Source organism: Chelonoidis abingdonii, chromosome 1 (assembly GCF_003597395.2).
Source record: "Chelonoidis abingdonii isolate Lonesome George chromosome 1, CheloAbing_2.0, whole genome shotgun sequence".
In the NCBI taxonomy this organism is placed as follows: Eukaryota; Metazoa; Chordata; order Testudines; family Testudinidae; genus Chelonoidis; species Chelonoidis abingdonii.
Window position 1 is genome coordinate 94852414 of NC_133769.1, and position 12441 is coordinate 94864854.

At 43.1% G+C, this 12441-nt stretch overlaps 1 protein-coding gene across 1 annotated transcript in view; it reads right to left on the minus strand.

Moving 5' to 3' along the window:
* The window catches only part of LOC116838132 (guanylyl cyclase C-like), a 60434-nt gene that overhangs the window by 20428 nt on the left and 27565 nt on the right, over positions 1-12441 (minus strand). The window contains exons 13-18 of the mRNA XM_075063633.1: positions 10717-10779; positions 10062-10133; positions 9056-9160; positions 8395-8481; positions 5277-5409; positions 1588-1725 (exon numbers count right to left, since the gene is read on the minus strand). Coding sequence (XP_074919734.1) covers positions 1588-1725; positions 5277-5409; positions 8395-8481; positions 9056-9160; positions 10062-10133; positions 10717-10779 — 598 coding nt within the window. The remainder of the gene's footprint in view (positions 1-1587; positions 1726-5276; positions 5410-8394; positions 8482-9055; positions 9161-10061; positions 10134-10716; positions 10780-12441) is intronic.

The following is a 12441-nucleotide window of genomic DNA, read 5'->3' on the forward strand; positions in this document are numbered from 1 at the left end:
AGCGTCTTGTTTGCAGATAAGTTTGTCCATTGTGGGTCTTTTATTAGGTTTACATGGATAGAAGGCTATGCTAACACAATTATCTCACTGGCCTACAAAGCTTTTGGTAAAGTCTTTTACAAATCAGGCACATAGAGACCTAAAAGTTATGTTCATAATATGAGGAAGAGTCAGCATTGTCTACAGTCAGATGAAAACTGGCCTAAGGTAACATTTTCAGAACTGCCTAAGAAGCCCACTAGGATGATCTCACATCGACTCCACCTGTGCCTCTTGCCCTAGTAGAGTACCAGAGTTGACGGGAGAGTGCTTGGGGTCAATTTATCACGTCTAGACTAGACACGATAAATTGACTCCTGCTGGATCGATTGCTGTCCGCCAAGTGAGTTAGGCAGCTAACTCATTCAAATTGATGGAAGTTAGGGACCTAAATTGCTTAGGCACTTTTGAAAATCCCACTAGGCACCTAAATACCTGTGAAGGTCTGGCCCTTCGTGTTCATGCCCTTAAAGTAATTGTAGACATTTCTCATATCCCCCTTTGCTGCAGAGCTGGTCAGGAATTTTTTGACAAAGTTTTTCATCCAAAATTTTGATTTGTCAAATCCTGTCAAAAGGGCAGTTTTGATTAAAATTTTTCTCAGCTCCAAGTCAAAATTTCTACTCAGAATAAAAGAGCAAGAGACCCTGGAATAGCCTGCTGGTTATGGCCCTGTCTTAGGATGCAGGGGCCATAGGTTCTGGGCCTGCTCTGCCTAATTAAGAGCAGAGACCTGAACACAGGTCTACCTCGTCCCAGGTGAGTGCCCTAACCATGGTGCTATAGAGTCAGTCTTTCTTTCTAAGCCAATGAATATTTAACTTACACGAAGTAGATCAGCTCCAACAGAATAGATCCACCTTAGAATAGCTGGTAGCTGATGCACTCAGCTGGGATGTAGATAACACAGTTCAAGCTCTGCTATGAATTAGGCAGAGCAGTGACTTGAACCTAGGTCTCTCATGTCTCCTCCATCTTAGATGAATGCCATAACCACTAGGTGATTGGTTATTCTATAGTTGACCATTCTGATTTTTCACAATTTTTTTTTCAAAGGTGTCAGTTTTGTCCCACTGTAGCATGGGAAGCTTTTCAAAATCATGAAATTTCTCGCAGGACTGGAAAACTGTTTCCTACCCAGTTCTACTTAGTTGCATAATTTGGCCAAATGACATATGGGATTTTTTAAAAATCTCCCTACATTTACCATTTCCTCTAGCACCTGGATTGTTTTCTTGCTATTCTGATCTTCCAGTTTGCCAGACATAAAAGTGAGAGAGAGAGGCTATTACCAGGCCATTTATTGCAATGACCTCCACAGCAGTGATCTCAATGATCTGATTTCATTACAGGATGGAAAGGAAGCTGGAGGCCTAGAAGACATACCTTAGACTCTTTATTCATTGCCCAGTGAGAAAAGCAGCAGCTCACGTACTTAACAGAGACAGTGTTTTTCACTAAAAATTATGGAAAATGTGACAGTCACAGCCACAACATCCAAATGTAACATTTGTAGCACAAGACAGATGTGGGTTTTTAGTATTTTACCTTTATGGTCCCAGCAGCAGTTAGTGTAGAAGGTCTCCCTGCGCAAGATGATCTCCTGTGCAATGATTCCATAGCTGTACACATCACCTTTCTGAGACACATCAGCATGACGAAGGTGTTCAGGAGCTGTCCACAGATCTGAGCAGCCAGAAGTGGTAGAAACAGAGAGAGATGAAACTGATTTGTGTGAGCTTCTTCAGAACCTCTATCCCGTTCGTGTTGTTTTAATTTTATCTTTTTACTATTGTTACTCCCATCCCCACTACAGCTTGGTATTGTTTAGATATTTGTACAGCTGTTGTGTGGAAGGGCCGACTTCAATAAACACTGAATAACTGACTACCAAATATGCTTAGGTTCAAACACAAGTTGTTGAGCTAGATGCAGGAATTACTGGGTGAGGTTCTATGGCCTGTGTTGTGCAGAAGCTCAGATTGGATGGTGATAAGGTCCTTGTTGGCCTTAAACTCCATGAATCTATGAAAATAATCCCCAAATGTTTTTGAGGCTGACAGTATCGTGTCATAACATCTGTGGCTAGATAATAACATACATATGTATTTCTTGTATACTGGTCACCATAATATCTAGACATAGTGGTGTTATTCTGTTGTGCCAACCTATCATGACATGTTGATATTGTATCATAATGTAAAGCAAAATCATTCTTTGAGTTGCAGCACAGCAGTCATAATGCAAACACCATCCTGTTGTGATGAAAAAACTTTGTTGCAAGGGATGAATTCTAACACCCAATAATTCTTCAGTTTGCTTGCAACAACATTTCCCCCTGAGCTACCAGAGAAAGAAGAGAAACCTGTTACTAATATAAAAATAAGAATGTAAGAACGCCCCTACTGGGTCAGATCAAAGATCCATCTAGCCCAGTATCCTGTCGTCCGACAGTGGCCAATGACAGATGATCCAGAGGGAATGAACAGAATAGGTAATCATCAAGTGATCCATGCCTGTTGCCCATTCCCAGCTTCTGGCAAATAGAGACTAGGGACACCATCCCAGCCCATCCTGGCAAATAGTCATTGATGGACCTATCCTCCATGAACTTATCTAGTTCTTTTTTAAACCCTGTTATAGTCTCGGCCTTCACAACATCCTCTGGCAAGGAGTTCCATAGGTTGACTGTGTGTTGTGTGAAAAATCCTTCCTTTTTTTTGTTTCAAACCAGTTGCCTATTAATTTCCTTTGGTGATCCCTAGTTCTTCTGTTATGAGGAGGAGTAAATAACACTTCCCTATTTACATTCTCCACACCAGTCATGATTTTACAGACCTCTATCATATTCCCCCCTTAGTCATCTCTTTTCCAAGCTGAAAAGTCTCAGCCTTATTAATTGCTCCTCATATGGAAGCCGTTCCATACCCCTAATCATTTTTGTTGCCAATAATTTCAGTAAAATGAATATAAATATGAAATGTGACAATGAGAAAACCCGGAGTGGGAGGAATATAACATTACATTCAGTGCACTTTTCCTAGTCACTAATTTTCCATATTCCTACCTCTATTACTGCAAATGTTTGTGTGTGAATCTAAGAACTTTCTCTTGCCATTCCAGCCCCAGGTTCTCTTCTGTCTACGTATCACAGAGATGATACAGTATGTGTTTATGACATTCCAGCTGCTAATCATACAAATGATTCCAGTGTCACAATTTCAGGTTTATATCTTCACTCAAAAATCAAGTGGGAGGAGAAGATAGGTGGGGAGAAGAGAGGAATGCTTATTTATACAGAAATATCCAATGATGATTAGCAGAAATAGAAAAAAAGTGATTAAAAAAACAGTGAAAGCTATAATTTACTGGAACTCTATCTAAGGAATATAAAATATTAAGGATCTCTTTAGATAATTATTTTAAAATGTAAAAATTATGTAAATTTATGTAAAATGACATGTTAATGTTCAAATTATATCGCAGTACATCACAAGATATTGTGATATTTCATGCAGACACTTCACTGTTTTGTGATCAATACTATCATGGTGAATCTTTTCTGCCCTGTCACATAATTTCATCGCTGCTGGTGTGTCAGAGTGACTGTCTCCTTTGAGAGGGAGCAGGGTCCAGTGCACTGTAACTGATTAGCTGCCTCCATATTGGATTTCAGAAAGAGACAAAGGGCAGGTGAGAGCTGCCTGAGAAAGAAAAGAGAGTCCAAGAACCAGATAGGAGCAGCAGATGAGAGTTGTTGGAGACAGAGAGCAGAGGAGAGCTGGCAAGAGTTACTGGGGGAGTGCTACAGGAGACCGGGAGGGTGGGAGAAAGATGGTGATGAGAGCTGGTACCGAGGGCTGTTGGGAAGACCTGAAGTTGAAGAAAGTTGTTAGTGAGCCCCAGCTAGAGCTAGGAGCCCTGCCAAGTTGCGGGAAAGCTCGTACAAAAGCCCCAGGACAAAGAGGAAAAATCAACTTGGTCAGGGGAAAGCTGAGAATGAAACAAGAGGGCTGATGCTGGAGTGTGGATCCCAGGAGCAGGGGTAGGACTCACAAGCAAGGAGGCCTGGGGAATTGGAACACTGTGAGGAGCCCTCTTGTACCAGGCCTGAATGGAGGGCTGCAGGAAGCCGAGCCCAAAAACAAGAGGGTTGGATCTGGAGAGATGTTCCTTAAGCAGGATAGGACTCAAAGGCAGGAAGGCCTGGGAAGTAGAACACTGCAGTGAGTTCTCTTGAGGAAGACCTGACTTGGAAAGCTCTGGTACCACAGTTGTGGGAGCAAAGCAACTCTGATAACTCTCCAGCATATAGCCTGGAGAGTGGGCCCTGGAACAAGGGCAAAGGAACTGTGAACAGAGTGGTGATTGACTCTTAGGTGAGTGACCTGGAAATCACTGAAGAACGCATGAAAAACTGTTTTGTTTATACCAGTTGTACCTTTGGATTTGGAGAGAATGGTTTTATCATGAGGGTTATGCAGATTACTGAATGTGTACATGAATACACTATGCCCACAAGTGGGCTTTTGAATTGGACATTGAGAGAGACTGTGTTTTTTGTTTTTGTTTTTTAATGGCGGGACCAGGAGAAACTGAGGTAGTTGAACTAGTTGTGCTGCAGTCTGCCACAGGGGGACACTTTAGCTGGGACTGTCCTGCCACATGCTGTAAGAAAGAGCTTTTTCCCTACAGTTCCTCCCATCTCAACAACCTTTCTGTCTTGCCCTCTCACAAACTCCCCCTGCTTTTCAAATATCAGTTGAAATTATATCTTTCTTTCCTCTCTTCTTTTTACCACTTACTTCCTTTTTCCTTCTGCCATTACTTCTCTCTGTGACTGTATTATTTAAATCAGTAAAATGTTTTCACACACAGTTTTTCAGACACAGTTTGTATGAAAGACGCGATACAAAATAAAGTTGTATTGCATGTCATGCATTCATTTCTCTGTATTCAGTACATCTAATGCATAATAGATCACAGGATATCATGTAGCTTTTTAGAGAGTAAGCATTAAAAAGTCTCAGTGGACTAAGAAAATCTAACTTTCCACAACATTATAGTGAGTATGTGTTAGACAAATCAGTAAGTGTACTTTTGCATAGAAACATACATATTGCTTTCATTTAAACCTATTTCCCCACATGCTGTAGTTTAGCCTAATAGTCCCACAATCTTATTCCAGGGCTGGGAAGGAGATGAGAAGAGTTGGGATTGTGACTATTTTTGCATACCTTTCCTTGGAGGAAGAATGGAATTGCAGCCAAAATCAGTGATCTTCACCACCATGCGGCTGTCCACTACACAGTTTGTGGACTTGAGGCGGCCATGGACCTCAGTTTTGCTTGAGTGCAGGTAGGACATTCCCTGTGAGAAAAAGAGAGAGAGAGACTGTATGTGATTTGATTGCTAGCAACATCAGTAAGAATTTGAAGGCTCATCATAAAATATAACTAGGTACTTACATGGCCCTCATCAGCATAGATGAGTATGTCACAATTATTAAAGAATTTTATCCTCACTACACCTCTGTGAGGCAGGGAATTATTTTACCAAAGGGGATTTTCCAAGGTCAAATTAGATGTCTGTGGTAGAGCTCTGAAATGAAGCTAGGTCTCTAGAGTTCCAGGCCAGTGCCTTACCCAGATTATCCTTCTTTCCAACTAACACTGTCTGATACTGTGATGTGCTTCTTGACAGTGCTAGATCTGCTGAGTTTGGGAAATTGATTTCCTCCAAGTGAAGTTCATTGAATTTGCAACAACTGCTTTTATGGTGTTTTTAGTAAAGTTACAGTTTCGTATAAGTATTTTGCAACCCTAAAAATGTGGCTGGGAAAATGTCCCAGTTTTTTATTTTGTAAAGAATGAGCATCTTAGCTAAATGAAAAATCCCCATTATCTGACAAAAATATTAGGATTGTATCCTTTCTGTAGACATCAATCTACAAGTGAGACTTATAATCAGCAGCACTTGAGCAGGTCTGATTCTCTGAAGTAGAGGGCAGCTGAAGGATCAATGCAGAGATTACTGGATGACATTCTATGGCCTATGTAATGCAGGATGCCAGGTTAGATGATCATAAAGGTCCTTCCTGATCTTACAATTTTTGAATCTATATATACTAGTCCATACATAATACCTGCAGTCTGTGGGCTAACTTCAGAGGTGAATCTTCCAGTTCCCTCAGCAAGCAGGTTATGCTAATTCAGATGTTTTTAGACTCTGGCTTCCTGAACCCTCTTTCTCTGACACACATACTTGCAGACATGTAATTTGCACCCCTTTATTCATCACTTCTGAATTTGGCCCACTTAGTCTAGGAGCATCAAAGATGGCATATCTGGTATGTCAAGAAGCTGGAAGAGCGATGTAGTGAGAGAAACAACTGGAAGGTAGGTGTAAATTTAAGTAGGCGGTGTACAATTTACACCTATTTACAGTCTCCTATTAGTTGTTTTTCCTTCTACACCTCTCTCTTCCATCCCTTTGATATGTAAAATGCAATCTGTATGCTGAGGAGGCTAGAAGGTGTATATGACAGCAGTTTAGATCCCCTCTGAATTTGGCCCCATAACTTTAAACACACACATGCAAATGTCATCCTCAAGGATGACAGATGATAATCATGAATGTGGATTATACCAATTGAGTGATCATAATCACAGGGTGCGTGACATGCCGCTCTTTCACAAGAGAGAACTGTGCTTTGCTTATAGTAGGAGAAGAGTCAGGTAGTGTGGTGAGACAGTTGAGATAGGAACAGCAGAGGTATGTTTGAACCCCAGCCCTAGGGGGATACAAGCAGCCCTAAAAATGTGATTGGAACTGATTATCCCTGTGCATACATATATCACGCTGAAACCAGTGGAGACTATGTAATGTGTGTCCAAAGGAAACACTTCTTAACGCTGCTACTCCCATGCAGCCCTGCTGACACCACCTACTGTAGAGAGCCTACAACAGCAGGCCCTTCTGCAAGCTTCAGGGCCCACTTTCTGCTTCTGCATCTCGTGTGCACTCCTGCTGATACCAACCCAGGCAGCAAATCCACTAGAGCAGAAACTTCTCACCAGTTTTGGCCTCCTATGAGATGATTCAATGATACTGATGTCTACATGTGACAGAACTCCCTTGTCTTCAAACTGGGGAGCTGGTATGTCTGAGAAGGCTTTCTCCTCCACTGCCATCCTTTTTACTGGGGAAGCAGGTTTGGAAGCAGAAAGCCTGGTTAAGCACACAGGTTAAGCACACGGGTGAGAGTGGCAGCAGCATGAAGGAAGCACTGGGAAAGTTGGTGAGGAGTGGGGATGGGGCACGCTCAGGCGCAGGGGCAAGGGCATGAAGAGGTGGAGTGGGAGTGAGGCCTTGGGGGAAGGGGTGAAGTAGGGGCATGGCCCGGGGCAAGCAGGGGCGGGAATAGGCAGGGTCGAGCTGGGCCAATGAGAGCAGTGGAGCCAGTGCTTGGGGCCAAGGCAGCATGCAGAGCCGCCTAGCTGTTCCTCCGCCTAGGAGCAGCAGGGATGTGTCGCTGCTTCCAGGGAGCCACATGGAGCCAGGTAGGGAGCCTGCTGGCCCCATGCCACCCAGACTATAAACAGGACTTTCAGTGAAAATTAGAAATGCCGGTTTATTGAGCTTTCCTGTTGGTACAGTGCTGGATAACACAGTTTTTAGTGTACGTAGTGAAGGTTACTTAAAACCAGCCTTGATTTCAGTGCAGGATGAATTTATTCCCAGGCTAATTTGACCTCACTTCCAGAAATGGTTACACCTAGTACTAGTAGTGAGTTTTACCATGAACATATGAACGGCCATACTGGGTCAGACGCAAGGTCCATATAGCCCAGTATCCTGTCTTCCAACAATGGCCAATGCCAGGTGCCCCAGAGGGAATGAACAGAACAAGTAATCACCAAGTGATCCATCCACTGTCGCCCATTCTCAGCTTCTGGCAAACAGAGACTAGGGATACCATCCCTGCCCATCCTGGCTAATAGCCATTGAAAGATTTGCATTTAAAAGATTAACTACAGTGTTCATTTAAAAAACAAACCCTATTCTGTTGTTTTTGATACAAGATGGTGCGAGTCAACCATTCTGAACAAACACTGGAGTTTTCCTTTAAGCAGCTTGCCCAACGCCACATACCATAAATCAGCAGCAGAGCTAGAAATAGACTTTAGGGCTCCAAGTGCCTAAATCCCTTCTCTAGCCACTAGACCGCACCTTTTCTCTTGGTAGCGTGACATAATAAAGCATATATTATGTTAGGCCCTGTCACCTATAGCTATCCACTATGTAAGTTTTATAGCATGTGGACAGGTTTATAAATGCTTCAGTGACACTTACCTTGGCAATATCATACATGACAGAGATTTTAAACTCCCAGTCCATGAAGGTGCCATCTGGGTAGGAGATCTTATCATTTAAGACATCCTGGGAGAACAAGAAGGAGACAAAGGGGTTGACCTATAGCAGGGAAACAGCTGGGGAAGGCATCTCTTTGTAATGTTAACAAAGCTCTGAATCACACAGCCTTTTGGCCAATGACTAAAAAGGGGTGCCCCTCTGTTTTATTTAAGAAGTATGTAAATTATGACAGACACTGGGTTACTTGGAGGCTAGGGAATGGAATATAAGTTTGTCCTACAAAGCAACTACAAAAAGGTGAGAGCCTAACTTCTAGCCACTGTGTTTTCTAGTAGCAAAAATGAGCCTCTGTGAATATATTTGCCTGCATGAACACTGTGCAAATCCTAGCACGACATTCAGTGAGAGTCTTTCCATTGACTCAGGAGCAATGCCAGTTTACACCTGCTGAGGATCAACTTCAGGCAGGAGAAGGGAGAGGAGCAGAAGAGAAGTCTGTGATATTACTTCACAGAAGTACTCAAGTAATATTCCTGACTTCACTTCTGCTCCTCCCTTTCTCTCGCACTAGGACCCAGCCATCTGGCAGGTTAGCATTTCCTTTTAAAAACTGGTAAGAGGGGCTTGCACAGTTATTTACCCGCAATGATCCTCTTTCACAGTATTCAGTCACCCCAAAGATCATCGTGTCCATCTTCACTGTGCCATAGAACTTTGTCAGGTTGTAGTAGTCGATCTGGAGGAGCTAGAGCAAAAATAATTTATCCATTGAAAACAGTGTGGGAGCCAAAATTAAGTCTGATGCTGTGAAGGGGCTCTCAATCCCAGACCTTGATATGATGTGTGAGTTCTCTGTGTGCAGGTGTGGGAGAACCAAAGTGGGTAATTGCTGAAGAGTAGCTCTCATTCCAGAGCCTTCTGATCTAAGAGATAAGAGTGGGGAGTGACTGTTTACTGTATTACAAAGTCCACAGTCTCCATTATGCCTCTGCAGTAGAACCTCACAGTTTCACACCCTGGACACGGATACCCATTATAAATGACTGAATGTTGCAAATTAGTTAGTAAATGAACAAATAATAAAAATATGAGGATCCTGCATGATAGTATGTACTTTGTTCATTTAGTTAAGCTATTGCAGTTTCATTTAAATTATTTATAATACTTTACAATGTATCTGTCCCTAATGTAAAAATGTACTTAGTATATTTTGTACAAAATTATGAAGTATTAAAGCCAAATTACACCCTAATATAGGGTATAATTCTGTGAAAGTTAATGGAGATGTATTTGTGTACACCAGAGATGCATTTAGCCCTTAGTAATAGGAGATTTGACTACAACACTCCGCTATTAAAAGATTGGTATGAAGAGAGGAAAGAGAGAGAATAATTTTTAGCACTCATGATAAAAATGTGGATTAACAAGGTTCTATCAAGTTCATGAGCGATCTCAGTCATCCTCAGCTTCAATGACTTACGGTGCAGAATCAGAAATGTGCATAAGACACCCACCCATAACAAACAGAGGGGCCCTCAGGCTACAGTAGCCTGTGGGATGGACAAACACACATGGATTTGGGGGAATGAGTTCACTAATTAGTTTCCTTCACTCTGTAGTGTCTAGCTTGTACATGAAACAGTTACCTTGTTCAGTTCTATCTTTTCTTTCTCTGTGAAATTCCCATCATTGTGTTTGAGATCTTTCAGGATCACCACCTGAAAAGAAAAAACAACTGGAAGGAAACCATAGCAGTTGCACAATAACAATCTGTGCTCCCTTCAACTACTTTTGGTATTTGACTATATCCTTATCCACTAATAAGTAATGGAGTTATATTAATTTTCACAAGATTTACCAAGTTGTCCTAGAACAGACTAAGGGGCTGATCTTTCAAACCCTTCACTCACATGAGTCACCTTACTCAGGCAAAAAGTTCAGCTGAAATTCAGGGGATTTCACACATAAATGAGTCCTCCTTTTCCCATCTAGTCCACTAATTTACCTCATGCCACATCATATCAGACCAGTGGTCTATTATGTCCTGGATCCTGCCTTTTGCCATTCGGGACTAGGCCAGTGGTTCATTGAGTCCAATATTCTGCCTCTGGCAGTTGCTAATACAAGGGGTCCTCAAAGGAAAATGAACACCTCATCCCTTCCAAAAATTCACCAGTTTAGAAAGGTTAGATGAGAATAGGGGTGGCACTGCTTCCTGATCTCTGAAGAGAACCAACTGCCTTTCACAGAAGCCTCTCACTAAAGAAGGGAAGGGGAGCAGAGATGCTTTGGTCATTTTACCTTCTTGTCATATTTGGCTTGGCGCAGTCTCTGGATTGTGTCACGCCTCTTGTCTTCATCAATCTGGGGAACAAAGAAGACTCATTAACCAGCAATTATAACATATCAACCTCACCCTGGCAGGCACCAGACTGCAAACAGAAAAATAATGTCAAAGTATGGTACTATCTGCATGGGTGTCTCTCTCTTTAGAGCCCAACTAAATCCTAGAGCAGGGGTTGGCAACCTCTGGCACACAGCTCACCAGGGTAAGCACCCTGGTGGGCCAAGCCAGTTTGTTTACCTGCCGCGTCGGCAGATTCAGATGATTGCGTCTCTCACTGGAAGTGGTTTGCCGCTCCAGACCAATGGGCGGGAAGCTGCGGCCAGCACATCCCTCAGCCCACACCACTTCCCACAGCCCCCATTGGCCTGGAGCGGTGAACCGCGGCCAGTGAGAGCCACAATCACAGCAGGTAAACAAACTGGCCCAGCCCGCCAGGGGGCTTCTATCATAAGCCTTTCTCCCAAATCTGGACCTTAGCGTCCAAAATCTGGGTGCTTAGCATGAACCTCCAAGCTTAATTACCAGCTTGGATCTTATCTCGCTGTCACCAATCAGGATTCTGAGTACCTGATAAACACTGTGTCTCCTAAAACCTTTCCCGTGGGGACCCCAGACTCAGATGCTCTGAGCCTCCAACCAAGGGAAATAACCCACTTCCCTTCCTGCTCTTTACTCCTCCCAGATTTTCCCGCCCGGGGATACTAGGAGATTCCTGCTTCATCCCTGAAACACAAAACAGAGAGGACGATTTACCTTCACCCTCCTCTTTCTCCCCTCCCAGTCTTTCCTGAGAGACACGTACTCCTGGCACAGAGATTCCTATCCCCTTGCTTAACTAGGAAAAGAAAATCCAACAAGTTTAAAAAGAAGCTTTATATAAAAGAGAGAAAAACACAATGACATGATTCACTGCATCAAGATGACTAACACAGGGGTTATTGCTTAAAAGAAATATGAATAATCAGCCTTAATCCAAGATATCCAATTTAAACATTCCAGCAACTCCACACATGTAAATACAAATACAATAAACCTATTGCTTCCTTTGTACTCACAACTTGGGAACAGAAGGGTAGAAAGAAGCTTGGAAGATAGAAAAAAAAAAAACAAACTCTTCCGTCATAGCCGAGAGAAAACAACAGCAGAACAAAGACAAAACCACACCCAGAAGTTCCCTCCCTCACTTTGAAAAATCCGGTTTCCTGATTGGTCCTCTGGTCAGGTGTTTGGTTCCCTTTGTTAACCCTTTACAGGTAAAAGAACCATTAACCCTTAGCTATCTGTTTATGACAGCTTCACAGTCAGGGGAGGCTCCAGTCACCAGCACGCCAAGCGTGTGCCTCGGGTGGCAAACCATGGGGAGCACTCTGCCGGTCGCTGTGAGGGTGGCAGGCAGGTTGCCTTCAGCAGCATGCCTGCAGAGGGTTCACTGGTTCCACGGCTTCGGCGGATCTCCCGGAGGCGTGCCGCCGAATCCGCGGAACCGGGGACCTCCCGCAGGCAAGCCACTGAAGGCAGCCTGCCTACCCTGCTTGGGGCGGCAAAATACCTAGAGCCGCCCCTGTTCACAGTCATACAAAGAACTTGTACTTGCTGTATTAAGTGGGGAAGTTACTGGGGTTTATCTCATTCCTCTTCTGCACAGTGAGTAGCAGGTGAAAATACAGTGAACCAGTTTT